We start from the raw sequence: 27272 nt of genomic DNA, 5'->3' as shown, positions 1-27272 counted from the left end.
CTGAGGTTCCTTTTGCTGGCCTGTAATCACCTGCTCACATATTTTTAAAATAAAAACCCTGTCTTTCATCTAACTCTAGTTTAAATGGTTGCTTATCCGTTTGTTGCATGAATAAACCAACTTTACAGATAATTTTCTGATTTCTTCCTCTTTCCCATATTCATTTGTTCATGAAATAATTTTTGCAGCTCCTGTCCAGGATTTATAAGATAATAAGTTTTCCTTTGCTTTCTTAACTTTCATTTAAGCTTATTTTATGTTATTTCCTTATAAGTCTTATATTTTACCTTGGTATAGCTATTTTAGTTCTTTTCTTAAAAAGCTCTGTAAGGGTCAGTTTTTAATCTTGTGTATCCTGCTATCCACCATAGGGTAAAACATTTTGTGTATCTAGGAGGTGTGTTAAGTAGATACTTGCTGGAGGTTAAATTAAAAAAAGAGTGCGGGAGGAGAATAGGTATGTCATGTATATATATAGGCCATATATATATATTTAGATTTCCACATGTAATCTGGATCCAGTCTTTCATTTGACATGTTATTAGCAAATTTTTTTTCCCTAGAAGTTGGAGGTGGGTTTTTTGTTTTTGTTTTTAGTCCAGAGGTTTTGAATAGGGTGCATTATGTAAAGATTTTTCAGGGCTTTGGGATTATAGACTAATTGCGTTTTACAGTAGAAAATCTTATTGGTTTCAATGTAGTGATTGTTTTATGAGCATATTGTTCTGTAGGGAGTGTTCTAGCTCTATTATGTATTCCCAAGTGTGGACTTGACGTTAGATCTTTTGATTTTACCTACCAGCTAAAATCATCAGTCTTCAGGCTGCATCATACCTTCCTGGCATCACATGAGAACATTTTTCTATCCAAGTTGTCATTAAATTGAAGTTTACACTTTCCTTTAGCTTTTGTTTCATGCTATGTGCTTTAAATAATTAATTTGGTCCTTTGGTAAATTTGTTCTAATTTTGAGGCTCTAGTCTCATAGATATTTTGAAATACATATATATATATATACATATATACATATATATATATATATATTTTAAAAAGAACATAGGAGCTTTGGTGAAGGGAAACAACGTTTAATTTTTATTTATACATAAATGTATACATAGTTCTAGTAGTGGACATTTGTTAATTCCTAGCCTTCATTCCCTCTTGCTTCTTTCCATGGTAGACTGCACTCTTTTTTCATTTTTAACCTTTTGGATTTAAATGCATTGATCTCATTTCTTTTTTTTTTTGTAATCCTCACCCAAGGATATTTTTTCATTTATCTCTAGATAGAGTGGGAGGGAGAGAGAAGGAGAGAGAGGGAGAGAGAGAAAAACATCGACGAGAGGGACACATTGACTGAATTGACTGGTTGCCTCTTGCACGACCCTGACCAGGGCCGGGGACAAACTCCAACCGAGGTACATGCTCTTGGCCAGAATTGAACGTGCAACTCATTGGTCCATGCGCTGACGCTTTACTCCTGAGCCAAACCAGCCAGGGCCATTGTTCTCATTTCTTGCACCAGGGTACCTGAATTAGTTTGATCTAGTTTAAACCCTTCATTTCTGTCCCTCATTTCTCACCTTCATTTCGGCCCAAGTCACATAATGCCAGTGAGTGCTCCTGGAAAAGGAAAGTTTCTTTTTTCTTCCTCAAGAGCTATGGCAAAAGACCCTTTCTCTCCTTCTAGATAGTGTCATATAAAATAGGAAGGTGTAGAAGAATGGCTACAACTATTTTTATTGCCAAGATTGGAAGCCGCCTGAGGATGAACCAACGTATGGAACAGCAGAGAACCAAGAGAATGGCAGAGATGTGGAACTGCAGCTCTCATGACATTGGAAATCTCTGGATCAAATTTCCTCAGGATTTTTTAGCTAGTGGGCAGTAAAGTCTCTCTATTTAGAAATTATCATTTGTTTGTTTAGAAACATTTATTATGCAGCTACTGTATGCTAGGCACTGTGATAGGCTTTAGTAATATGGAGAGAGGAATAAAATATGTTTTTCATCCTCATGGGGCTTGCAGCTAGAATGGAGAAAGAGGTATATAATGAAATAAATGGGATAAAATGTTACAGGTACAAACTGTAGAGAGCCCACAAGATGAAAAGTTTTTTCAATTGTTGCCATAGAAAAAAGTGATGGTCCTGGGTGTTGGAGCTAAGTGGTTAGAACATCAGCCTGCACACTGAAGGGTCACAGGTTCAATTTGCTGTCAAGGGCATGTACCTTGGTTGCAGGTTCATTCCCTGGCACTGGTCAGGGTGCATGCAGGAGGCAACCAGTCGATGTGTTTCTCTCTCACATCCATGTTTCTCTCTCTCTCTCTCCATCCCCTTCTCTCCCTCACATCCCTGCCTCTCTTCTACTCTCTAAAAATCGTTGGAACAAATATCTTCAGGTGAATTAACAAGACAAAACAGCAACCAAAAAAGTGATGGAAAAAATGGTTTCTGTCACTGCTTATGGTTCTGTATAAGAGTGCTCAAAGCCAGAAGAACCTGCGCCATAAGTCTACAGCCATCTTCATGTTTTTAGCATGGTTTAATTTCAGTAATACATTATTTTCCACATAAATTAATGTTAATTTGGGTTTGTGTTTAATTTGTGGATTTGTTGGCTTTGTAATTTAAGAGCTGTAAAAATGAGTTTATTTTAAATTTTATTTATATAAACTTAAATTTTCCAGTGACTGGATAGGTCCATGAGATTTTTTATTTCTAAAAGATTTCTTTACTTCATTTTGAGAAACACTAGTAGGGATGGGTGCTGGCAACCACTGAATTGAGACAGTGGATTGATGGGGAGGACAGGATTGTAAACAGAGAAATCTCTTAGTTTAGGTTGATAATGAGAAGTTTAAAGGTTTAGAAGTGGGATTTGAGAAGAAAAAGAATACCAGATATGTTCACTACATCATCTTTGTGGCTGGTTAGATTTCTAGGATGAGGGAGGAACATCAGATACCTGGTCAGTGACATCTGGATGAATGCTGCTGCTGCTGCTGCTGCTGCTGCTGCTGCTGCTGCTGCTCAGAGAGACAGATTATGGGAAGAAGAAACAGTTTTCTTCTGGGGCCGAGGTGGAAGTTGCAGAGGGTGGGGAGGCTGTAAGAGAGAGACATCTGTTTTGAATATCTTGAATTTAAGGTGTCTTTTAAACATCTATGTTAGAAAGTCCTATAGTTTGTCCTGGCCAGTTTGGCTCAGCGGTTAGAGCGTTGGCCCGCAGACTGGTTCCTGCTAAGGGCACCTATCTTGGTTGCAGTTTGTCCCTGGCCCTGGTTGAGGTCGTGTGGGTGGCAACCAGTTGCTGTGTCTCTCTAACATCGTTTCTCTCTCTCTCTCTTCCCCCCTCTGTCCCTCCCGCTCTATCTGAAGATAAATGCAAAAAAAAAAATGTGCTCCGGTGAGGATTAAAAAAAAAAAAAAGTTCTGTAGTTTAGGAGACAGCTAAGGAATAGGAATATAATTTAGGAGTCTTCATAATTTAGAAAGCTGAAATCATGGAATTATGAGATTGCCCAGGAAGATTTTATTGAGTGAGAAGTGAAGTCAGAGATAGTCTAGGTGGTCTTGGAAGAGGAATCGGCATTCTCTCGTGTCCCTGCTTTTCTTAGCCACTACCCTCCATATTCTAAATCTCTGTTGAGTGTGTCTATTTTGGTAAGTAAAGGACATTGAGAAAGAAAAAAACATTTGTTGAGAGATTAATTTTAAGAATAACAAGTATTAATTGCTGCATTGTATTTAAGACATTTGTTTTGTTTTTGTTTTTTTGGTATGTGCCTCTAGCGGGAACCGAACCCGGGACTCTCTGGTCCGCAGGCCAATACTCCATCCACTGAGCCAAACTGGCCAGGGCTGTATTTAAGACATTTGGCTCTCTTTCCCAGCTCACAGATTGCCCTCAGGAATAGCGATATTAAACTATCCATCTTAACCAGTATCATCTCTATCTAAGTCTGCAGAATATGGCACTTTTTGTTTTTTTCTTATGAGGGCCAATTCAGAAAAAATAACTTTGTTTACAATTGCATAGTTACCCTATGGGTATACAAGGTATCTGATCAGAATAGAGGATATTTTTATTTTTATTTATTTTTTTATCCTCACCCAAGGACAATTTTTCCATTTTTTTGTTCAGATAGAGTGGGAGGGAGAGAGAGGAAGAGAGAGAGAGACAGAAACATCGATGTGAAAGGGACACATCGAGTGGCTGCCACCTGCACGACCAACCAGGGCTGGGGACGAACTGCAACCAAGGTACGCGCCCTTAGCGGGAACTGAACCCAGGTTTCTCTGGACCACAGGCCGACGTTCTAACCGCTGAGCCGAAAAAGCCAGGGCGAGGATTATTTTTAAAGCAAGAAGTTAAAGTCTCATCTTTACACAGATAATCCTTGACAAATAGAAGGAAATGAGTCTGAAATCTTCCATTTATATAGGTTACTCTTGAAGATGGGGGCAGGCGTAGGTATAAAGTAAGACTGCAGTGGCTAGGGGGACCCTGAGATATATGTGTTATCAATAAACATTAATAATGAAACTTTCCAGCAACACAGAGGGTGCCTATGAGGAAAAGATGTTATAGTTTCAAATTTGACAATCAGAATATGAATGTAAAAAATCAGGAGCTATGAAATAAGTCTAATTATATATAAGGCTACAAACATTCCTCTGGTGATTTCTTGAGTTTAGGAATGAAAATACCAGTTTTGTATCTTTTTAAAACACTTGCTACTTTGGAACTACTTTTTAAAAAACAACTGCACTCCATTATCCTCTTCTTTATGTGTATGTGTAAAAATATTTGTTAAGCATATTGTATATTTATTTATAACTTGATTTATTTATACTTGACACAAACATGAGTCCACTCTTATTTAGGAAATCAAAATACTGTCTAGCAAATTTTACATCCTTTACTGACATCTGGCATGCTACATGACTGATTTTGGAAAATGTTAGGATTTGGAAAGGTCATACTCACTAGAATTCAGAAAAGACAGTTTGATTAAGCTCTTTTGACTGAAGCAGGATGAAGTATTGAATTTGAGCATATGTGGGGTACATAGGGCCATAGTGAGGAGTACATAGGGAGAGAGGTTCAACATTTGAAAATGATGATGGAAGAAATCGCAATGACCATAGATTAATTTCTTTTCTTTTTTAAAAATTTTTTTTTTTTTTTTTTTTTAAAATCCTCACCCGAGGACATTTTTTGTTCAGATAGAGCGGGAGGGAGAGAGAGGAAGAGAGAGAGAGAGAAACATCGATGCGAAGGGACACATCGAGTGGCTGCCACCCGCACGACCAACCAGGGCCGGGGACAAACTGCAACCGAGGTACGTGCCCTTAGCGGGAACCGAACCCGGGTCTCTCTGTACCGCAGGCCTACGCTCCAACCGCTGAGCCAAACAGGCCAGGGCTCTTTTTTTAAAATTTTTTAAGATTTACAGAAAAATTTCAAGAAACGGTACAAAGAATTTTCTCATACATGTTTTGCAAATATTAACATTTAATTTATTTGCTTTCTTCTTTATAATATACATAGATAACTTTTTGTAAACCATTTGATATTAATTTATAGGTGATTCTCTTAAGTATTTTAATGCACATTTCCAAAATGTACGTAACTACAGGACAGTTACCAAAATCAGAAAATTAACTTTGATTCAATACCCTTCTCTGTAGCTGTTACTTATATTTTACTAATTATCTAATTATCTAAATAATATTCTTTTTTTTTTTGAGGATAAATTTTCTTTTTAAATCTTTATTGTTGAATGTATTACAGACGTTCCTCATTTTTCCCCCATTGACCCCCTCCTCCCCACTCCCGCCCCCCTCCCACCTTTTCCCACACTACTGTCTGTGTCCATTGGTTATGCATTTAAGTTCTTTGGTTTATTTCTTCCCACCCCCAAACCCCTTTCCCTTTGAGGTTTGTCAGTCTAGCAATGAATTTGTACTTCTTAATCCCTTCACTTTTTTCACCCATTCCCCCAACCCCCTCCCATCTGGCAACCAACAAAATGTTCTCTGTATCTATGAGAATGTTTCTGTTCTGCCTGTTCACCTTGTTTGCAGATTCCACTGTCGATAGATATGTATTCATTGCCATTTTGTTTGTTCATATATTTTATCTTTTTCTTTATCATTTCATACTATAACAGTTTGGTGGTGATGAACTCCTTCAACTTTTTCTTGTCTGGGAAACTCTTTATATGGCCATCGATTCTAAATGACAGCTTTGCAGGATAGAGTAATCTTGGTTGTAGGTTCTTGCTTTTCATCACTGAATATTTCTTGCCACTCCCTTCTGGCCTGCAAAGTTTCTTTTGAGAAATCAGCTGACAGCCTTATGGGAACTCCCTTGTAGGTAACTAACTGCTTTTCTCTTGCTGCTTTTAAGGTTCTCTCTTTGTCTTGAACCTTTTGCATTTTGATAATGATGTGTCTTGGTGTGGGCCTCTTGGGGTTCATCTTGTTTGGGACTCTGTGCTTCCTGGACTTGTATGTGTGTTTCCTTCACCAAGTTAGGAAAGTTTTCTGCTATTATTGTTTCAAACAGGTTTTCAATTTCTTGTTCTCTCTCTTCTCCTTTTGGCACCCCCAAGATGCGAATGTTGGCACGCTTGAAGTTGTCCCAGAGGCTCCTTACACTATCCTCATTTTGGGGGATTCTTTTTTCTTTTTGCTGTTCTGATTGGGCATTTTTTGCTTCCTTATATTCCAAATCAGTGGTTTGCTTCTTGGATTTACGTACTCTACTATTGAATCTGTGTAAATTATTCTTTATTTCATTAGTGCCTCCTTTTTTTCTGACTGTGCATCCATCATTTCTGACTGGTCCTTTTTTATGCTCTTGAGGCCCTCACTAAGTTCACTAAGGTTCTCACTAAGTTCATTGAGCATCCTTATAAGCAGTATTTTGAACTCAGCATCTGTTAGGTTGCTTATCTCCATTTTGCTTAGTTCTTTTCTTGGGTTTTGTTCTGTTCTTTCATTTGGGACCTGTTTGTTTGTCTCCTCATTTTGGCTGACTCCCTGTGTTTGTTTCTGTGTATTACTTAACGAGAGGTATGGGTGCATCTCAGCTCAGATGCTGCTTGTTTGAAAGAATTTAGGAAAACCTGAAGCAGAATCCAAGATGGGCCAATCCTATGGTTAAGCAAGTGGCAACAGAGTGGGTGGGCCTGAAAGTTGGGTGGGTGGGGCCTCAGGGAATCACAAGGGCGGGGCTACCAGTGTGAGCCAGGTTGCTGGAGTCCCAGATATGGCAGCTGTCTGCCGCCCCATTGCAGGGCTCACCAAAGGAACAAAGGCCTCTGAGAAAGCCCCTCTTCAGCCCTCGCTCCAGTGCCAGACAGTTCAGTTCTTCCCTGTATGTCTCTGGCTCCCTTGAGCTGCCTCCCCTTCAAGCTTAGAGGGCGTGAGTCCAATAAGTCCGTGCGCGGGCCCTTTAAGGAGCTGCCTGGGGCTCCAGCCGGGCAGCTTCCCTGAGCCTCAGTTCCCGCTGGTTTTTCCAGCCAGAAGTTATGGGGATTCTCTTCCTGGCACTGGAACCCTGGGCAGGGCACCTGGTGTGGGACAGGGGCCCCTCAATCCTCAGGGAGGACCTTCCCAGCCGAGGTACCCTCAGGATTTCTATCTGCTACATGTGGGTGTGGGATCGCACCTCCGCTCCTCCTACCAGTCTCCATGTGGCTGCTGCTTTAATTCCGTAGTTGTAGGACTTCCATTCAGCTTGATTTCAGGCGGTTTTGAATGATGGTTGTTCTGTAGTTTAGTTGTAACTCTGATGTGGTTGTGGGAGGACGCGATACTGCGTTTACCTACGCCGCCATTTTGACCGGAAGTACCATAGATTAATTTCAACTGGTCCAGTAAGAAATGTACCCCAAAGAGTTTGAGATGAGGAGTGTGAGTACAACAAAGTATACATAATAATTTCAGTGTTCTTTAATTTTTACAGTAGTAAATTTGCTGTTTTGTACATCCTCAGAGTATATCCAGAATCTGACCACTTTTTACTATCTCAACCATTGTCACCTCTGACCTTTCCACCACATCTCTTGCTTATATTATTGCAATAGCCTCCTAAATATTGCTGTCTGTTGATTTTATTTTTTTAATCCTCACCCGAGGATATTTTTCCTTTGACTTTCAGATTGAGTAGGAGAGAGGGAAACATCAATGTGAGAGAGACACATCTATTGGTTGCCTCCCTTACGACCCTGACCAGGGCCGGCGAACAAACTGCAACTGAAGTATGTGCCTTTGACTGGAATCGAACCCACAACTCTTTGGTCTGTGGGCCGACACTCCAACTACTGAGCCAAACCTGCCAGGGTGCTGCTTTTTGATTTTTTGAAATTATTATGCATAGCTCCTACTTGCAGTCATTCTGATTTAATATGCACAGCTTCAAATAATCAGAAAATCAATACTGTTTTCCTATACAGTCGTCCCTCGTTTATCACAGTTAATCTGTTCCAGACTCTAGCAGTTGCACCTGATGTTGAAGGATTCCTGGAGTGCTTGAATACATAGGCCTACAGTACAGTAATTTTAATTGTAATACAGTGGTGTATAATTGACTCAGACAACCGAGCGCGCTCTGTATCATTTTCACTGTTTCAGTCAACTTTTTAATGAATATATTTTAAAAAAACGCAATAGAGTGAAGCCGCGAAAGTCGAAGCACCAAGTGTTGAGGGATGACTGTAGTCCCTTTATTTTATTTTGATTTCTTTTAAATAGTCCCTTTATTTTTACTATATTTTTCTGCTAGTTGCCATGGTCTTTTAATTTGGGACATTTCTACTTAGTAAGATTATTAAGTCCTAAGTATATCCACTAGACTTCTCAGTTGTGAGTAATGAAAGCTGACTCTGATTTATGCAGAAATGAAACTAAGTGGCTCACAGCATTCATAGCAGGCTGAATGGAACCAGCCTTAGAAAAAAGTACAGGAACAAAGGGAGAGTAAATAGCTAGAGCCGCAGCACAGAGTATCAGCAAGATCATTACTGCCGTCTCTGCTGAACAGTGACTGGAAGCCTCAGATTGCCCTACTGGTTGTGCAAGCCCTTCATACCACCAGTTCCATCCTGCTCTTGTCACCTTCACCATAGCCATCATCAGAAATAATTCTCTCTCAAGTTTCTGCTTTTCTGTGCCACTAGTCTCCATATGGTAGATGTGTGTATGAGAAAAGTGTAGGCTGCCAGGGCATGTGGGAAAGCAAGTACATATCTGGCATTTTTAATTTTTAATAATGGAACATAGACTTTATCTTGTATCAAAACTCATGAAGTTGTGAATTCTCCAAACACAAGCAAAGGCTTTAAATGGTTGGAAGCCAACAAAATGACAAAGGTCTATTACGTAGTATAGCCAACATGTGTTATTTATTTTATGCATTAATTCACTGGTCCACAAACTAAGAACCCATAGGACATGGTATTGTTCCACTATTATCCTTAAACATTTAGAGCATCCTACCACTTGTCCTTTAGCAAGTAGTAAGAGGTAACAAAATACATGCGCAAGTAGCAAGCAAATTAATAGGGAAACTTGGATGTATAAATATTTATATATTATTTTTAGAGGTGTGGAGACCAATATAAATAGAAAATAGACATGTTTCCTGATAGTTAATTTGTTCTAAGTTTCTATGATGGACATTATATATCAATATTATATGTTAACATTGTCCAATAGAATATAATGTGGGCCACAAGTGTAATCCATATATATAATTTTAAATTGCATTAAAAAAGTAAAAACATTTAGCCTGGCTAGTGTGGCTCAGTGGTTGAGCATCGACCCATGCACCAAGACGTTGCCGGTTCGATTCCTGGTCAGGGCACATGCCCAGGTTGTGTGCCCAACCCCAGTAAGGGGCATGCAGGAGGCAGCCAGTCAGTGTTCTCTCTCATCAATGTTTTTATTTTTTTCTTATTGATTTTAGAGAGAGAGAGAAAGGGAGAGGGAGAGAGAGATGGAAACACCTTATGAAAACTGAGAGGGTGTTTTAAAAAAATGTAATCTTAAAGTAATAACAAGTGCTTGGTTATGCATTTTTTTCTAATCCAAAACAGTTCTACTTGATATTGCAGTATGTTACCATTTAAATGTTGGGAAGGGAGGTGTGAAATGGGGAAGAGAAACCTGATTTGTTTTTGTTTATTATTTTTTATTTTTTGAACATTGAAATTTGTGAGGAATTAGGGTATTCCAGATGTGCCTTAAGGTAGAGAAAGGCAACGTGCTGTAGTGCAGAACTTGTATGTGAATAAGTAAATTAATCATTTTATTACATTTAATATATATCACTGCTAGGCTTTATTTGAAGTTTTGAAAATAAAAAACATAATGATGACTGAGTCTGTGCTCGAGATTTTTAGCTATCATATATGATTTCTTTTCCCTAGATAATTTATGTTGATAGTAAGTTTTGTGTTCTAATTATTTTTATTCTTGCAGGCTGCTGAATCAGGAATAATAAAAGTTAAAACAATAGCTGCACGAAACACCGAAATTTTGGCAGGTAATTTTTTGCATTAAAAATTCAACAATTAATGAAAATTTGACTAATAAAAGTAGAATCTTAAAAAAATAAAAGTTTTCTGTAGCATAAAATTCCTAACTTATTAACTAACTGGGTTTCCCAGAGATGAATGCTATAAAATTCTCTGAAATAAAAAAGCGTAAAACTACTAACTCCTTAAAGGCAGGATTTTTCTTACTCATCTTTTCATTCTCCTTCACTTTTGTCAATCACCTAAGACACACATTACCCATACAGGACATCCAATTAATATTTGTTGTATTGAATTGAGTGGTAGACTGGTTCTCAATCCACCTTCTAAGATCTATTTTACTTTAATATAAACAAGTCATAATGTAGTATTATAATACATTTAGTGGTACTACATGAGTTTTCAGTCCTGGGACTAAGACATTGCAGTGATGAAGAAAGAATGGGCGTGGGGTGGAGAAAAGAAAACAAGTGTTTTCTTATATTCTCTTGATTGAACCTGATGTTCAAGAAGAGATTTTAAGAGTTTCTTTTTGGCACCATTTTGATGTAGTCTGTTCCTTCCTTTTGGTGTCTTTCTCTTCTTGCTTCCATAATGAATATGGAAAAGAAGGAAACTGACATTTTTGAGAATTTGTTACATGTCAATTTTTTGTGCCACTCTGTCTCATATGAGACTATCTTGTAGGGAAATATTCTTATTTTATAATGAAGCAAATTGAGATACAAAGAGATTAAGTTACTTGCCTATGGTCACATGATAAGTGATTGAACCAGATTAAAATTCAGGGCTGTTCAGAGCCACCATGTTCTTTCTGCTGCAGTGTGCTGCCATGGTATTGTGAGGTTTCCACACCTTCCCAGTATTTCTATTTAACCATTGCTTACTTCACTGATCCTTCCTTTAATTAGCTTTTCCAGTTCCAATAGTGCTATTGGTCTCAGCTAGTTATAGGAAAAAAGCAGTCCTAGTAAGTTAATTTACACAAAGTCTAAATACTAGTAAAGAAACTCTTTAACTCTCATACATCTGTTTACTTTTTTTTTTTAAAGATACCAATAAATTCCTAATTGGTGGAATTTCAAAGATTATTACAAAATGAAATGAAGACTTTTGAGGGCAGTTTAGGGGTAGGAGGTAAGAGTGGATTTTACATAGGCTTGGTAGCTTTGTTGGAAATTTGCCCTTAGGGTTAGCTCTCCTAAGTTACATCTGTTTCTCACTGCCTCTTCTGATTTTGAGCATTCTGTCAAATCATCAAATAGTTCTATAACATTATTCAAAGCATTGAATAATGCTCTTTGTGCATGTTGAGAAGGGGTATAGTGAAAGTGATGGGAAAAGGCAAAGGTATATTTGTTGGATTGGGAGGGTGAACAAGTGGATTTTGGGAGATGTGTTGGGTAGATTAGTTACTGTGAGAAAATTAATGTTTAAAGATAAATTATGACCTGCATATTTTTAAGTTGGAGACATCATTGGCCAATCATATTAGAATGTCATTACACATATTTACTTTTGCTACTATCATTGCTGCTAGGATGGTAAGTCCTTAATTATACTCGAATAATAAAAGTTTTTATTGGGTCTGTAGTTGATAGAAGATATTTTTAAAATTCTGATTTCTTCAGAGGATACTATCTGTAACAGAGTTGTATACCAAGTAAAATATCTAATTAGTTAATATTAAGGATGAGTAAGAAAAATTTTGTCTCAGTCAGTATGAGTTTAATATATAGATAGGCTATTACTTTCATTCTAATGCATTATTCACATCAAGGTAGAACAAATCTTTATGCACATACAATTAATTATTCATGCTTTAATATCCACAGTATCCAGAGCCATGTACTTGAGGAGTTATTTTAGCATTTAAACTTTTTCCTGGTATTTTTTTACCAAGTATTTGTAATGATACTTCAAATTTTATAAATTTTTTTAGACCACTGTCCTCTTGAAAAAATTTTGAACTTATATGCATGTATGCATAACCAATGGACATAAACAACAATGCTGGGGGTGGAATGGGGAGCAGGGGGTCTAGGGGGAAAAGGAGAAACATCTGTAACAAAAATAAATTAATAAAAATTGGGGAAAAAATTTAAATAAATAACTTATAAATTGGTAAAAAAAAGTCTCTTAAGAGCAAGGATATTTTAAATTCATCAATATATAGTTTCTAAACTACTTAGTGCAGAGTACAATTATACTGAAAATATAATTTAGTTGATTTTTTTTATTTCCTGAGAAATGTTTACTTCTCTATAGTGCTAGGGACTGTAGGTTACTATGTTTATGTTGTAATGGATGTTAAAGATATCATACAATAGAGAGTCTTAAATGAGATGAGATACTAAATTCTCAGAGATCTGTGCCTATTCAGAAAACATAAAAGGTTGCTATAAAATCAGAACCCTTAATTCGATCAGTCTGATTAATGATACTCAGCATAAATTTCTAGCCAACTTTTGTTTTCTTAGATTTTCCAAAGAAGGTTATTTACATTGCAGAATAAATCTTTGCTTTACATCTCCCCTTCTTTTAAGCATCCTCCTTTAATGTTTATTTTTCTTTGTTTTCACTGCTGTCATGAATGCTGACATAAGTGGGAATGCTATGCCAGGTAATGTCAGCATTGATTCAAATATACAGATCATTTTCTCAAAATTTCCTTTTTCTTGAAAGATAAAACTCTGTAAATGAGAGATGGCAATATAAAGTTTTTCATTCACAAGGCCAAATGCCTTAATCTTTTATTGACTACCATGTTACAAATTGTTTTTGTTATCCCAGCTTACGATATACTTGGAATTGACTGAAAAGGCTTGTGCTATATAAAAATGACATAAACAGAGAATCTGCTTTTTGAATAAATATTTGAAACAAGGAAATCAATGAAGTTGTGATATCTTTTTAACCCCTATACAAAACCATAACAATTACATCTATCTATGGCTGCTTTCAGCTACTGTCAGTATACATGTAGAATTTTTACATAGATAATCATTATGTATGCTTTGTGTTCTTTTCTCACACAGTTTCCCTCATTTTTTTCATTTCTACATGGTCTTATTACTAAAAAGTATCCTATTTAAGTAATTTGAGTAAATATATTTTATAATTTCCCCCCAACATTAAAAGGTAAATTATCTGCTCTTTTTATTTAGTATATTCTATCTTATCAATACATATACTTGGGTATTTCATAAATATTTGTAGGATATATCCTGCAACATAGTCTTAGTAGGAAATAATTATGTAAGAATCACCAGAGGAGATACAAAGATGGTCAATATAATTCACCTACAATCTATATAGAAATACAGGAAATATACTTGAACAATATGTTGGAGTCATTCATGCTGTCTAGCTTACTTGCTTTTTGAAGTCCCTTGCCAGAAATTTTCCCTTGCAGATGACATATTCCCTGAGGTCAGGATCAGTATCTTACTCTTCTTATTTTGCTAGTAGGGTAGTACATTACTTGTGAAATAGTAAGCCCTCGTTAAATGTAGGCTAATGCTTGAGTCACTCCAGAAATGCAAATAAGTCTCTTAGTGCTGCCTCTAGTATGTTTTTCTGCCTCTCTTTAGTTTTCTGTTGTGATTATTTGAGTACATGAATTTTGTCTTTCTTAGTTCATGTCAGGCAGATAACAGAGTAATGAAGGGGACAGACCCTAAACAGAAAATTCTAATACTATGTAGTAAATGCCAAGATGGAAGTATAGACAGGCTTGTTATGGGAACACAGGGAAGGCACATAATCTACCCTGGGAATCTGAAGGTGAGTCTCGCAGCTTGAAAAGGAGATAGCCAGGCAAATAAGGTATAGAAGAGGAAAGTAAAGGAGATTACTTAAATACATAAGGTATAAAACTTGTCTATTTGGATACACTATGCAAGTATTGTCATTAGGTGACATCCTGAGCAACTTGATGGAAGGAGTTGGAACCAGGGAAGTGACATATTCACATTAATATATATTCTTAAAATATGGATTTACTGATTTTTTTAGAGAGGAAGGGGGAGAGAGAGAGGTAGAAACATCGATGCGAGAGAGAAACATTGATCAACTGCCTCCTGTGTGTCCCCCATTGGGGACTGAGCTTGAAACCCAGACACGTGCCCTGACTGTGAATTGAACCAGGACCTCTCAGTCCATGGGATGACCCTCAGTACACTGAACCACACCGGCCAAGCCATATTAATATTTTTATATAAATTACTCTTACAGAAATTCAGAAGGTATGTTTCAATGCACCATCAGTAAGGTAGAGGTCTGTTGGTAGACTATTCCTATAATCCAGGCTAGAAGGCACCACGGGGCTATAACTAATGCCATGCTCACAATTTGACCTAATGGGCCAGAGTTTCTCTACAATATCGTGCATTCTTATTTATTATATTTTCTTTGTTGTTTTTTTACCTTTAAAAAATTTTAATTTTTATCCTGCCTCTTATTATTCATACTTTGATGACATCTTTTCTAATTTTTTCAAGTTGCTCTATAATATTTCAGTAATTAATTATAGGTTAACAATTCCTATGTTAGGCACATTTTAGTATTTAGAATTTTTTGAAGATTAATTTTTAGAAACAAAATTATTAAAGGGTATGAATACACGTTCTTGGAATTTGTCACCACACTGCTTTCTGAAAAGATAAAACTGTATGCCTTTACCAATGCTGTGTGAGTATATTTTTATAACATCCTTGCCAGATTATTATTTTTAAAAAATCTTTTTGTTGATTGAACAGGCAAATGACTTTTCATTTTAATTGACATTTCTTTTTAATTTGAACATTTTTCTTTGAATATATTAAATTATTTTTTATTTAACATTTTTCTTTTTGAGTTTTTGTGTCTTTGCAAATTTTTTGAGCTATTTATATAGCAAAAATATTAAATTCACATGTGTATATTATATTTTCTTCAAGTCATTTACCTTTTAATTTTTTATCTAGATCCTTTTTATTTTTACATAATCTAATTTTCTGATTTGTTTTCTTCACTTAGGAAGCCCTTCTCTTACCATATAGTTAACAGTCATTTAAATTATTTTTTTTGTTTTTCTACAGTTTGATTTTTTTCTTGGTAATATATGGGATGACATGAGGACCTAGATTTTTATCTTCTTTTGCAGAATTACTGATTGTACCTACATCATTTATTGAATAACCCTTTAAAACAACTTTTTTTTTCCTTTATTGATTTTAGAGAGAGAGGAAGTGAGAGGGAGAAAGAGATAGAACCATCGATGAGAGAGAACATTGATTGGCTGCCTCCTGCATGCCCCCCACTGGGGATTGGGCCCACAACCTGGGCATGTGTCTGGACAGGGAATTGAACTGGCGACCTCTTGGTGCATGGGGCAGTGCTCAACCACTGAGCCACACCGGCTGGACTAACCCTTCCTTTTTTAATAATGTACTTTTAATATGAGACTGCTCATACTTTTATTTGTCCTTCAATTCTTGAATAACTTAAAATATTTCAGGCCTTTTGAATTATTAAAATTTTCTAAAAATGTTAGAAATATGAATCTTTTTCTCTAAGTAGATTTTAAGGGTTTTGAGGATAGCAATTGTTTCCATATCACATTTTATTTCTTTCATAAAAATTACAATTTGTTATTTAATGCCCGTTAAAATTGATCATAATAAAATTTTAATAGCCCCTATTAATGTGATTCATAGTGGGGTATCCTAGTTTAATTCTTTTCTTCCAGGATAAAAACTGCAATTATGCAGTGAAACTCCTCAGAGCAAGGAAACCCCTAGGATATGGGGACCTGCTGGACCTCTTTCAGGTGTGTGAAAGTGCATCATTTGATCTCACCATTATAAAATTTGGAAGTAAAATATATTTATTAAACACACAATATTATTCTATTAAACGAGTTATGTTTATTAAGGGACTTAGGTAGAAAATACTCTTTTTTTAACCCCCCAAAAATATCTTTATATTTTAACGGAAATTGAAATAGAGAATTTTGATTAAAAAGAGTTGACCTTTTTTTCCCCAGAATGATAAAAACAACAGTTAAAGCAAGAGAGATGTCTTTATATTGCTGTACAGCTTTTTTTTTTTTCATGTGATTTCTAGAGTCTAAACCCATAAGGTTTTTATATAAAACTATGCCTAAATAGTATGTCATTAAAATTATACTATACAAAAGGAGAGTGGCTATCTTTCCTATATAAGAGTAAGATTAATTCCTGCTTCTTAGGTCAATTGTCACTTTTAAAAGAAGAAACAAATCAGTAGCTTTTTTTCTGATCTTTATCTTACTGCATTGCGATCTGGATATGGAGGATATGTTTTTGTTTTGCTTTTTCCACTATGTTTCAAAGGACAGAATAGATCAATATGTGTATTTATTTTCTTGTTGATCATCTCTTCTCTATGACCTAGAAACTGCCCTTTTGATCATTATATTCGTATATAAACTGGGAGGGAAAAAAGTGGGAAGGAGACAAGAGATAGATATTTGATTCCTTTGAGTTACATTAAAATGAAATTTTTAAAAAATTGTTTTATTACTGTTTTAAGTTTTATCTCAGCTTGATAGACCTGGATAACTGTGACTGGCATGTATACAACAATTCATTATAATGCACCATATTTTATTCATTCAAAGATGCACAGTTTTTTCACATTTTAATATTCCCAAAATTGGTATGCATCATACAGTTGATAGCATCTAAGGGCCAGGTAGTGTTGTAGTTGTGTGTTTTTTTCAGTGTATGTGTGAACTTATTTATAGTTGTTCTTATTAGCACATCTGTTATATGCATTGTTATCACATACGTTTAATTGCTATTTAAAATGTCAGTTTAGTTGTTGTACAAAAACTTTCTGTTAATGTCTTATGGTAAGTTAAAAAAGCACCAGCATCAAAGCATGGATGTCATTAGTTAGAAGATCTGAGACAATAGTGAAGTACTCTTTCAAGAAATGAGGCCTCCAGTGCTGTTGATGGCCTATACCAAGGATGAAATTGTAAGAAAAACTTTAAGTGATTAGTAAGCACAGTTATTATAGTTCAAGTGACATTGATTTTCTTTCTTGTTGAATTATGAATGTGTCCTAAAGTCATTGTCATTAGTGACTCTGTGAAGGTACATCGTTTTTCCTTCTATGAAGACAGGATCCCTTTCCCTCCTTTATCTGAAGGCTTCAGGCAGACAAATTAAAAGTGCAGATCATTGGTTCTTCTTAGATACTTTTAACTCTTTTTACTTCCATTTGTATCAAGTGCTGTTTACTTTAAAGAGTGGCAACATAATGTTCTGAGAAAAATAGTGAACCAGGAGTTAGAAGACATTTTCAAATTCTGGCTGTATCACATACTTACTTGTTGCTTGGCCCAAGCCATGCCCAGTAATCTCCATTTGATTATTGTGATACTCAAATGAGAAACACATGTTAACATTAAAATGATAAATACAACTTATTACTATTGAAAACTTTTATTTGCCTGAACAACATTTAATAATTAGAAATGTTCAGCAGAGTTAGATGTAGCCTCATAGTTCAGTGATTCTGGCAGGATTGAATATGGAAAGATATTTACTGCTTCAGAGCTTTATTGTCATCTTTTTTTTAAAAAAGTTTTATTTATTTTTTATCCTCACTTGAGGACATTTTTGCATTTATTTTCAGATAGAGTGGGAGGGAGAGAGGGGGGAAGAGAGAAAGAGAAACATTGATGTGGGAGAGACACATCAAGTGGCTGTCACCCACACAACCCCAACCAGGGCTGGGACAAACTGCAACTGAGGTACGCGGAACTCAAACCCAGTACTCTCTGGTCCACAGGCTGATGCTCTAACCGCTGAGCCAAACCAGCCAGGGCTATTGTCATCTTTTAATAATTTATATAAATGTTTTGAAACATTGTTATGGAAATTTTATGTCTCTGTGTTTGAATCAAAGCCATTGTTTACAAGATAGTAAGGAAATACAGCAAGGGAGCCCTTTTGGAAAGTTTTCTTTGCAAGTCATATTTGTTTGCAAGTCATAGCTGTTCTAACTCACTAATTTATGCTGACGTACAGAGGGGCTTTATAGAGCATGGTGTATGAAATTGTAGTCTATACTTACCATACCATAAAGGGAGCTTTGGGAGCAGAAAGGTAGTAGGGATTTAAACAATATAGTCTATACTTACCATACCATAAAGGGAGCTTTGGGAGCAGAAAGGTAGGGATTTAAACAATAAAATTTATGTTAACATTGGTTTTATACTTATAATGGTTATTCTGGATGACTTTCTCACAATTTCTTTTGAAAAACCTTTTAAAACTTAGAATTGTATGTCCATTACAAGTCTTAACCTCAAAAAATAATTGATGGATATAGTACCTTTGAAAACATACCAAACACATAAGTTTAATGTGCTCTTAATTCAGAATTCCATGTGATTTATTCAGACTCCCTGAGGATGACAAACCTGTCTTATTCATCTTTGTATAGCCAGCCATTCAGTGTGTACTGATTTAATTTTATTTTATAAATTTAGTTATAGATAATTCATTTTATGCATTTTCTAACATTTTATTTTTTGCCACTTTAAAACTTCTGAAGTAATTGGCTTGGTAGAAGAAGTTAAATTAGATTTGAAATTACAGCATGTGCATCCAATTTAAAGTAATGTTTCATTAATAAGAAGAGTTGTGCCCTGGCCAGTTTGGCTCAGCGGTTAGAGCGTCGGCCTGCGGTCCGGAGAGACCCGGGTTCGGTTCCCGCTAAGGGCACATACTTTGGTTGCAGTTTGTCCCCGGCCCTGGTTGGTCGTGCGGGTGGCAGCCACTCGATGTGTCCCTTCACGTCGATGTTTCTCTCTCTCTCCCTTCCTCTCTCTCCCTCCCACTCTATCTGTACAAAAAATGGAAAAATATCCTCGGGTGAGGATAAAAAAAAAAAAAAAAAAAAAGAAGAGTTGTGTTATTGTTTATAATGAGCTTATTAGTAGTAGTAGTATTGTTAATCCTCACCCAAGGATATTTTTCAATTAATTTTTAGATAGAGTGGAAGAGAAAGAGGGAGAAAGAGAGACAGAAACATCAATGTGAGAGAGATACATTGATTAGTTGCTTCCCACATACACCCCAACCAGAGCCAGAGATCGAACCTGCAATCCAGGTACATGCCCTTGACTGGGAATCGAACCTAAGACCCTTTAGTTCAAGGGCCAGTGTCCTAACCACTGGCCAGGACAATGATGAGCTTATTTCTTGAAGAAGAAATTAGGGCTATATAAATGCAAGGCATAAGATAAAATTACGGAGAGTTTCTGAACATTCAGAAGTGTGGTGGGATGATGTATATACTGTTTTAAATTATTTTTTTTGCTCTATAATATGAATTTTATTCATGTTTTTCATACTGCACTATTGAAGAAATAGTATGCGTCTCTGAGGCAGGATAGAATTTCTGAGAAGTTGACCTGAAAGAGTATAGCAGCAGCAGAAGAACCAAAGGATAGAGTGTCTGGAGAAAGGCATGGCAAAGCTGTAATGAAGGGGTATAGTTTAGATAAGAGTTTGTAGTATCTATTTGAAGTATTTTAACTCTTATACTTGATTTTTACTTTGATGTTTATTTTATATAAAGTATTTTTTAAATTGTCATTACTGGTTGTAATTACAAAAATATACTACTATTTATGAATTAGATTTAATAATTTATTTTATATGTTTTCTTAATAAAGCATTGAAAGAGAACAGCTCAGAGGTTGTTCAACCTTTTCTAATGGGTTGTGGAACCAAGGAACCGAAGATCACTCAGCTGTGTTTGGCCGCCGTTCAGAGACTCATGTCACATGAAGTTGTGTCTGAGGTAATGTGAAGATTTTATCTGAACTATGAACCTAAGATTCAAATCAGGAGTTTTCATAAGGGGAGAATGAAACATACCTGATATTTAATGTAGAACAGTTTTGTGACTAGCAATGTGCTTGAAGGACATGGCTTAATTTTAAAATATTAGCAAATCATTTCATTATTAAGCACTCAAATAATGAAAAAGATGAAGTGCATTTTTCAAGTCATTTATAAGTAGTCACAGTTCAGTAATATAGATAATTTTGAGAACCAAGCAAATTTTCAGTATCATTGAAGAGAATAAAAAGTTTTTAAAGGTAGGAGGAAAAATCATGACTGTTTCCTAGATTATCTGAAGTGATATTTTGTTGTTCATTAATTAAGTGTATTTGTTTGAATCTAATCTTATGATGGTAAAACAAGGAAAAACATTTCATCATTATGATCTGCATCCTGTGTTTAAATGTAATTTTGTTAACCTTAACTGTGTACTTCATAAGATACTTTAATAGAAGTGGTAAAGTTTTTTGCCTGTAGTATAGCATTCTAAACAATGTCGGAATAAAAAAAATGAGATTATAAATATGTTGTTAATTTAAGTTGAATTTTGTTTTTTCTGTAACATTGTAGATGAAATAAAAACGAGAAACAGTAGCAGACACATAAGTAATTTGCATATGTCCATATTCATCAATGTCCAAATGAAATATTGTAGACATGAGCAAATTGACTGGGTGTTTCAGAACTACATGCAGTTATTTGCAAATATTCAAATGTCGTATTGTATTTTAAAGAAATTTGTTTTTTGAGAAGAAATTTAATTGATTATAAGTCTCAAATTGAGAGGCATGTGTTTGGATCTACATATCTAGAAACATGGGTTTTATTATTGTGATCAAGAAATTCTCTCCAGGTAAGCTAATATTTGTATGCCTTTCTTATTTAGGGACTTAAGCACTTATATTTTATTTGTTGACAATAATTAAAATTATTTTACAGACTGCAGCTGGAAATATAATTAACATGCTTTGGCAGCTAATGGAAAATAGTCTTGAAGAACTTAAGCTACTTCAAACAGTTCTTGTTCTTTTAACAACCAATACAGTAGTTCATGACGAGGCACTCTCTAAGGTAGGAAACCTGCCTGACAATGTTCATAGTATTTGAATAAGCTTGCTGAAAGAGAAAAGCCTGATTTGAACCAAAGATAAATTTCCTGTAGCTATTATGATAATGGATGTGCAGGTTAAAAACCACTGGTGCCTTATTTTCCTCAAATTAGAGTTGAAATCAGGTTAGGGTGGTGAAGCAAAGCCCTTTGGGTATAGCTGACTGGTTTAGTTATGAATAGAAAATGGAAAAAGAAAAGTAGCAGAGGAATAAGAATAGAGGAAGAGGAAAGTAAGCAAAAAAATGTGTTTTGAGCCCTGGCTGGTTTGGCTCAGCAGTAGAGCATCAGCCTATAAACCAGTGAGTCCCAGGTTCAATTCCAGCCGAGGGCATGTTCCTCAGTAGCGGTTTGGTCCCCAGCCTGGTTGAGGTCGTGTGGGAGGCAACCAGTCGATGTGTTCCTCGCACGTCAGTGTTTCTCTTTCTCTCCCTCTCTCTCTACCTGAAGATAAATAGAAAAATATCCTCTGGTGAGAATTGAAAAAACAAAAAGTGTTTTGAGGTATCAGTGTTCTCCACAACTGCCTTGAGTATTCCCTTTGATAGCTCTCCATTACCCCTTTTAAAAATAATTTCACCTATTAAATCAGCAGCCACATCCAGACTGGTAGGAGGGGCGGCGGCACGAGGGGCGGCGGCTACGGGCTGGTCCCACACCCAAGTGTGGTGGATAAAAATCAGGAGGCTCCCGCGGCTGGGAAGGTCCTTCCTGAGGACTGAGGGGTCCCCGTCCCACACCAGGTGTCCCGCTCAGGGTTCCAGTGCCAGGAAGAGGAGTCCCCATTACTTCTGGCTGGAAAAACCAGCAGGAACTGAGGCTCAGGGAAGCTGAAGCGGCTGGAGCCCCAGGCAGCTCCTTAAAGGGCCCGCGCACGGATTTATCGGACTCACTCCCTCTAAGCTTGGAGGGGAGGCAGCTCGAGGGGCACCAGAGACATACAGGGAAGAACTGAGCTGTTTGGCATTGGAGCGAGGGCTGGAGAGGGGGCTTTCTCGGGGACAAACGTGCTGTAAGAGGCCTTTGTTCCTTTGGTGAGCCCTTCCCTGAGGCAGCAGACAGTCTCCATATCTGGGACTCCAGCAACCTGGCTCACACTGGTAGCCCCGCCCTGCTGACTCCCTGAGGCCCCGCCCCGCCCCACCCAACTTTCAAGCCCACCCAACTTTCAAGGCCACCCAAGCTGTTGCCACTTGCTTAACCATAGGATTGGCCGGTCTTGGATCCTGCTTCAGGTTTTTCCTAAATTCTTTCAAACGAGCAGCATCTGGTCTCAGCGAGCCCCATACCTCTCATTAAGTAATACACTGAAACAAACACAGAGAGGCAGCCAAAATGAGGATACAAAGAAACAGGTCCCAAATGAAAGAACACAACAAAACCCCAAGAAAAGAACTAAGCGAAAGGGAGATAAGCAACCTAACAGATACTGAGTTCAAAATACTACTTATAAGGATGCTCAGTGAACTTAGTGAGAACCTCAGTGAACTTAGGGAGGGCCTCAAGAGCATAAAAAAGGACCAGTTAGAAATCATGGATACACAGTTAGAATTGAAGGAGGCATTAACTGAAATAAAGAATAATTTACACAGCTTCAATAATAGAGTATGTAACTCCAAGGAGCAAACCATCGATTTGGAATATAAGGAAGCAAAAAATCCCCAATCAGAACAGCAAAAAGAAAAAAGCATCCCCCAAAATGAGGATAGTGTAAGGAGCCTCTGGGACAACTTCAAGCGTGCCAACATTCGCATCTTGGGGGTGCCGGAAGGGGAAGAGAGAAAACAAGAAATCGAAAACCTGTTTGAAACAATAATGGCAGAAAACTTCCCTAACTTGGTGAAGGAAACAGACATACAAGTCCAGGAAGCACAGAGAGTCCCAAACAAGATGAACCCCAAGAGGCCCACACCAAGACACATCATCATCAAAATGCAAAAGGTTCAAGACAAAGAGAGAATCTTAAAAGCAGCAAGAGAAAGGCAGCTAGTTACCTACAAGGGAGTTCCCATAAGGCTGTCAGCTGATTTCTCAAAAGAAACTTTGCAGGCCAGAAGGGAGTGGCAAGAAATATTCAGTGACGAAAACCAAGAACCTACAACCAAGATTACTCTATCCTGCAAAGCTGTCATTTAGAATCGATGGACATATAAAAACTTTCCCAGACAAGAAAAAGCTAAAGGAGTTCATTACTACCAAACCGTTATTATATGAAATGATGAAGGGTCTTTTTGAAGAAAAAGATAAAATATATGAACAAACAAAATGGCGATGAATACATATCTATCAACAATGGAATATACGAACAAAATGAACAGGTAGAACAGAAACATTCTCATAGATACAGAGAACATTTTGTTGGTTGCCAGATGGGAGGGGGGTTGGAGGAATGGGTGAAAAAGGTGAAGGGATTAAGAAGCACAAATTCATTGCTAGACTGACAAACCTCAAAGGGAAAGGGGTTTGGGGGTGGGAAGAAATAAACCAAAGAACTTACATGCGTAACCAGTGGCACAGACAGTAGTGTGGGAAAAGATGGGAGGGGGGTGGGAGTGGAGAGGAGGGGGTTAATGGGGGAAAATGTGGAACATATGTAATACATTTTACATCCAACTATAAGATTTGAAAAAAAAATAATAATAATAATTTCACCTGTATATGACATGTAAGCCAGATGGTTTAAACCTGTCCATTAAGTAACTGGTAAAGTGTCTTTTGGGCACTTATGCTAGATAAAGCTGCATGTATGGTAGGTGTTTTTCATTTCTTACTACTCTCACCCTTTTTGGAATATATAATAGCTATTCTATTATTTGTTTTATTCTTTAAAAATATTTTTTAAATTATGGAATATTTCTAAAGCACAGAAAATCCAGAGAGTAATATGAAGAACAGTCTTTAATTAATGCTGTACTGTTTAAGGAATTTGTTGGACTTTTACTAATAGTTCTGTTATAATTTGCATGCCTTTAAGGATGGATGGCTTATAAAGTAGAAAAGTATACTGTCAGATTAGGCTGTATATACTACCTCTAGAGAGTATGTCTATCTTTTCTACTTATTTTTTTATGTTCTTGGGTCATAATGAAATTTTACTTAATTGCAAATAGTTTATTCTTTTAACCTCATACCTGCTTTATAAAATATTTTATGTATTTTTATATGGGATTGGGCAAAAGTAGGTTTACAATTGTGAGACCATGAAACAGAGTTTATTCTTGTATTACTATTTATTATTGTTCATATGAACAATTATAAGTCTACTTTTGCCCCACCCTGTATATACTTTTGTTGTATGTAGTTCCTCTTGGTTTCTAGCTATCAGATTATTGTTCTGATATATACAGTTTTTAAAAATTGTATAAAAGGCTATTATTTGACCTACTAAAGCAATTAGAACTGATGATAGTTTTATAAATAAATATGAGATTAATTTTAATATGTTGGTTAATTTGGAAATGTAATGTTTTGGGATAAAAATGAAGTTTAAAGAAATGATACAAAATTGAGTAATATGAAAACTTCTATACATTTGAAATGTAAAGCGTAATAGTGGTGTAAAGGCTTAATTGTTTCCTTAAAAACTTATGTAACTAATATAATGTATAGAATTTAAACTACCATGTTTCTCTTCAAAAATGTTTCTTTTAAAACTGTGCCACCCTGGCCAGTATCCTCAGTGTTCAGAGTGTTGACCCACGCACTGATGGGTTGCGGATTTGATTCCTGGTCAAGGGCGCATGTCTGGGTTGCAGGTTCGATCTCCAGCCCCAGTTGGGGCATGTGCAGGAGGCAGCCAGTCCACGTGTGTCTCTCACATGGATGTTTATCTCTCTCTCTCTCTCTTCCCCCTTCCTCAGTCACTTCCACTCTCTAAATATCAGTGGAAAAATATGCTTGGGTAAGGATTGACAAACCACTACCACCATTAAGAACAACAAACAACAAAAGCCCTCAAACTTCTAGGAGAACAGCTACTATGGATAGACAGACGTTTTGTAGGTCAGGCAAAAAAAAAATCCATGAATTATAAAAAACCACAGAATGGGGGGAAATTTAAAAATATCTGACAAAAGAGTTTTATCTAGAGTTTATGAAAATTCTTACAACTCATTTGTAAAACAAACAACCCAATACAAATGGAAAGATGATTTCAACAGACACTTCACAATATAAGATATTAAAATGGCTAACGAATATGTTGAAATTGGCTCAGTATCAACAGGTATCAGGGAAAAACAAATTAAAACCATAAGGAGATATCATTACACATCCATTAGAGTAGCTAAAATTTTAAAAGACTGACCATATCTCCCTGGCCAACTTGGCTCAGTGGTTAGAGAGTTGGCTATGGACTAGAGTCCTGGGTTTGGTTCCCGCTAGGGGCATGTACCAAAAATAAATCAAATAAATAAATAAATAGCACAGGAAAACTTTTAGGGTGATGGAAATTTCTCATCGCAATTGTGGCAGTAGTTTCATGGATGAACAAGCAGTCAGAACTCATCAAATATAAATTTTAGAAGGAATACAGTTTATTGTATATAAATTACAATTTAATGAAGTTGATTTTTAAAAGAACAACTGCTTTGAAAAAATTATAATTTGATCTATTTATATGCTTAACAAGTTTATATAGTATTTCTCCAGATGATTTAGTGACAAACTGAGTATTTGTTATTTGCAAAGTAAGTCATTCTGGTGTAATAAAGTACAGCACACTATTATATTCATATGAAAAGAACCAAATTGTAAAAGATGTATTTTACATAACCTTATCTAAGCTTATGTGGCTATATATTTACTAAGAGATTGAGTTATTTCATCCTGGCCTGTACGGCTCAGTTGGTTGAGTGTTGTCCCATGTATCAAGTGGTCGCTGGTTTGATTCCTGGTCAGGGTACATTCCTGGGTTGTGGGCTCCATCCCCAGTAGGGGGCATGCAGGAAGCAGCTGATTGATGTTTCTCTCACATTGATGTTTTTATCTCTCTCTCTACCTCTTTCTTTCTCTTTGTCTAAAATCAGTAAAAACATGTATTTTTTTTAAACTTTGAATTATTTCAAAATACAAAGATTTTTGTAGGTTTATTGTATGAAAGGATAGGACTTTTAGTATCTGTGATTGAGATAGCCAAACATAAATTATTTCATTTTGGGTTATATCAGATAAAATATAGTACTCACATTCTTCTATCTTCTTTTTAGGCAATTGTTCTTTGTTTTCGACTACATTTCACAAAAGATAACATTACCAATAATACAGCTGCTGCTACAGTGCGACAAGTTGTTACTGTTGTTTTTGAGAGGATGGTTGCTGAAGATGAACGACACAGAGGTAAAGTAACAAAAGTTGTTTTCTTTTGACAGAGGGTGATTCTTATATCCATGATTTCTCTTTCATTGATTTTCAGCCTTTTTCCTGTGAAGTTGGGCTACCTAAAAACGAGAATACTTTTTTTTTATCCTCACCTGAGGACACTTTTGCATTTATCTTCAGATAGAATGGGAGGGAGAGAGGAGGAAAGAGAGCGAGAGAAACAATGACGTGAGAGAGACACATCAACTGGCTGCCACCCACAGGACCCCAACCGGGGCTGGGGACAAACCACAACTGAGGTACACGCCCTTAGCGAGAACCGAACCCAGGACTCTCCGGTCCACGGGCCGACATTCCAATCTCTGTTCCAGGGTTAAAAATGAGAATACTTTAAAAATAT

The 27272-nt window shown here is 36.5% G+C and overlaps 1 protein-coding gene across 5 annotated transcripts in view; it reads left to right on the top strand.

Annotated features, from left to right (window-relative positions):
• MON2 (MON2 homolog, regulator of endosome-to-Golgi trafficking) overlaps positions 1-27272 on the top strand; it is a 131904-nt gene that overhangs the window by 9603 nt on the left and 95029 nt on the right. For 3 of the 5 annotated variants that reach the window (XR_004958264.1, XM_036250782.1, XM_036250783.1), the window contains exons 2-5: positions 10500-10563; positions 20274-20401; positions 21385-21516; positions 26761-26890. Coding sequence is in view for 4 of the 5 variants with exons in the window: in XM_036250782.1 (XP_036106675.1) it covers positions 10500-10563; positions 20274-20401; positions 21385-21516; positions 26761-26890 (454 nt within the window). In the remaining variant the exon portion in view is untranslated. Of the gene's footprint in view, positions 1-10499; positions 10564-16286; positions 16368-20273; positions 20402-21384; positions 21517-26760; positions 26891-27272 lie in introns of those variants that run through there. The other 2 variants (XM_036250785.1, XM_036250784.1) reach the window with 2 other exon arrangements.

The sequence above is a fragment of the Molossus molossus genome, unplaced genomic scaffold, assembly GCF_014108415.1.
Source record: "Molossus molossus isolate mMolMol1 unplaced genomic scaffold, mMolMol1.p scaffold_m16_p_10, whole genome shotgun sequence".
NCBI classification, from domain to species: domain Eukaryota; kingdom Metazoa; phylum Chordata; class Mammalia; order Chiroptera; family Molossidae; genus Molossus; species Molossus molossus.
Note: the sequence above shows the minus strand (reverse complement) of the source record. Positions and strands in the feature narration are given on the sequence as shown.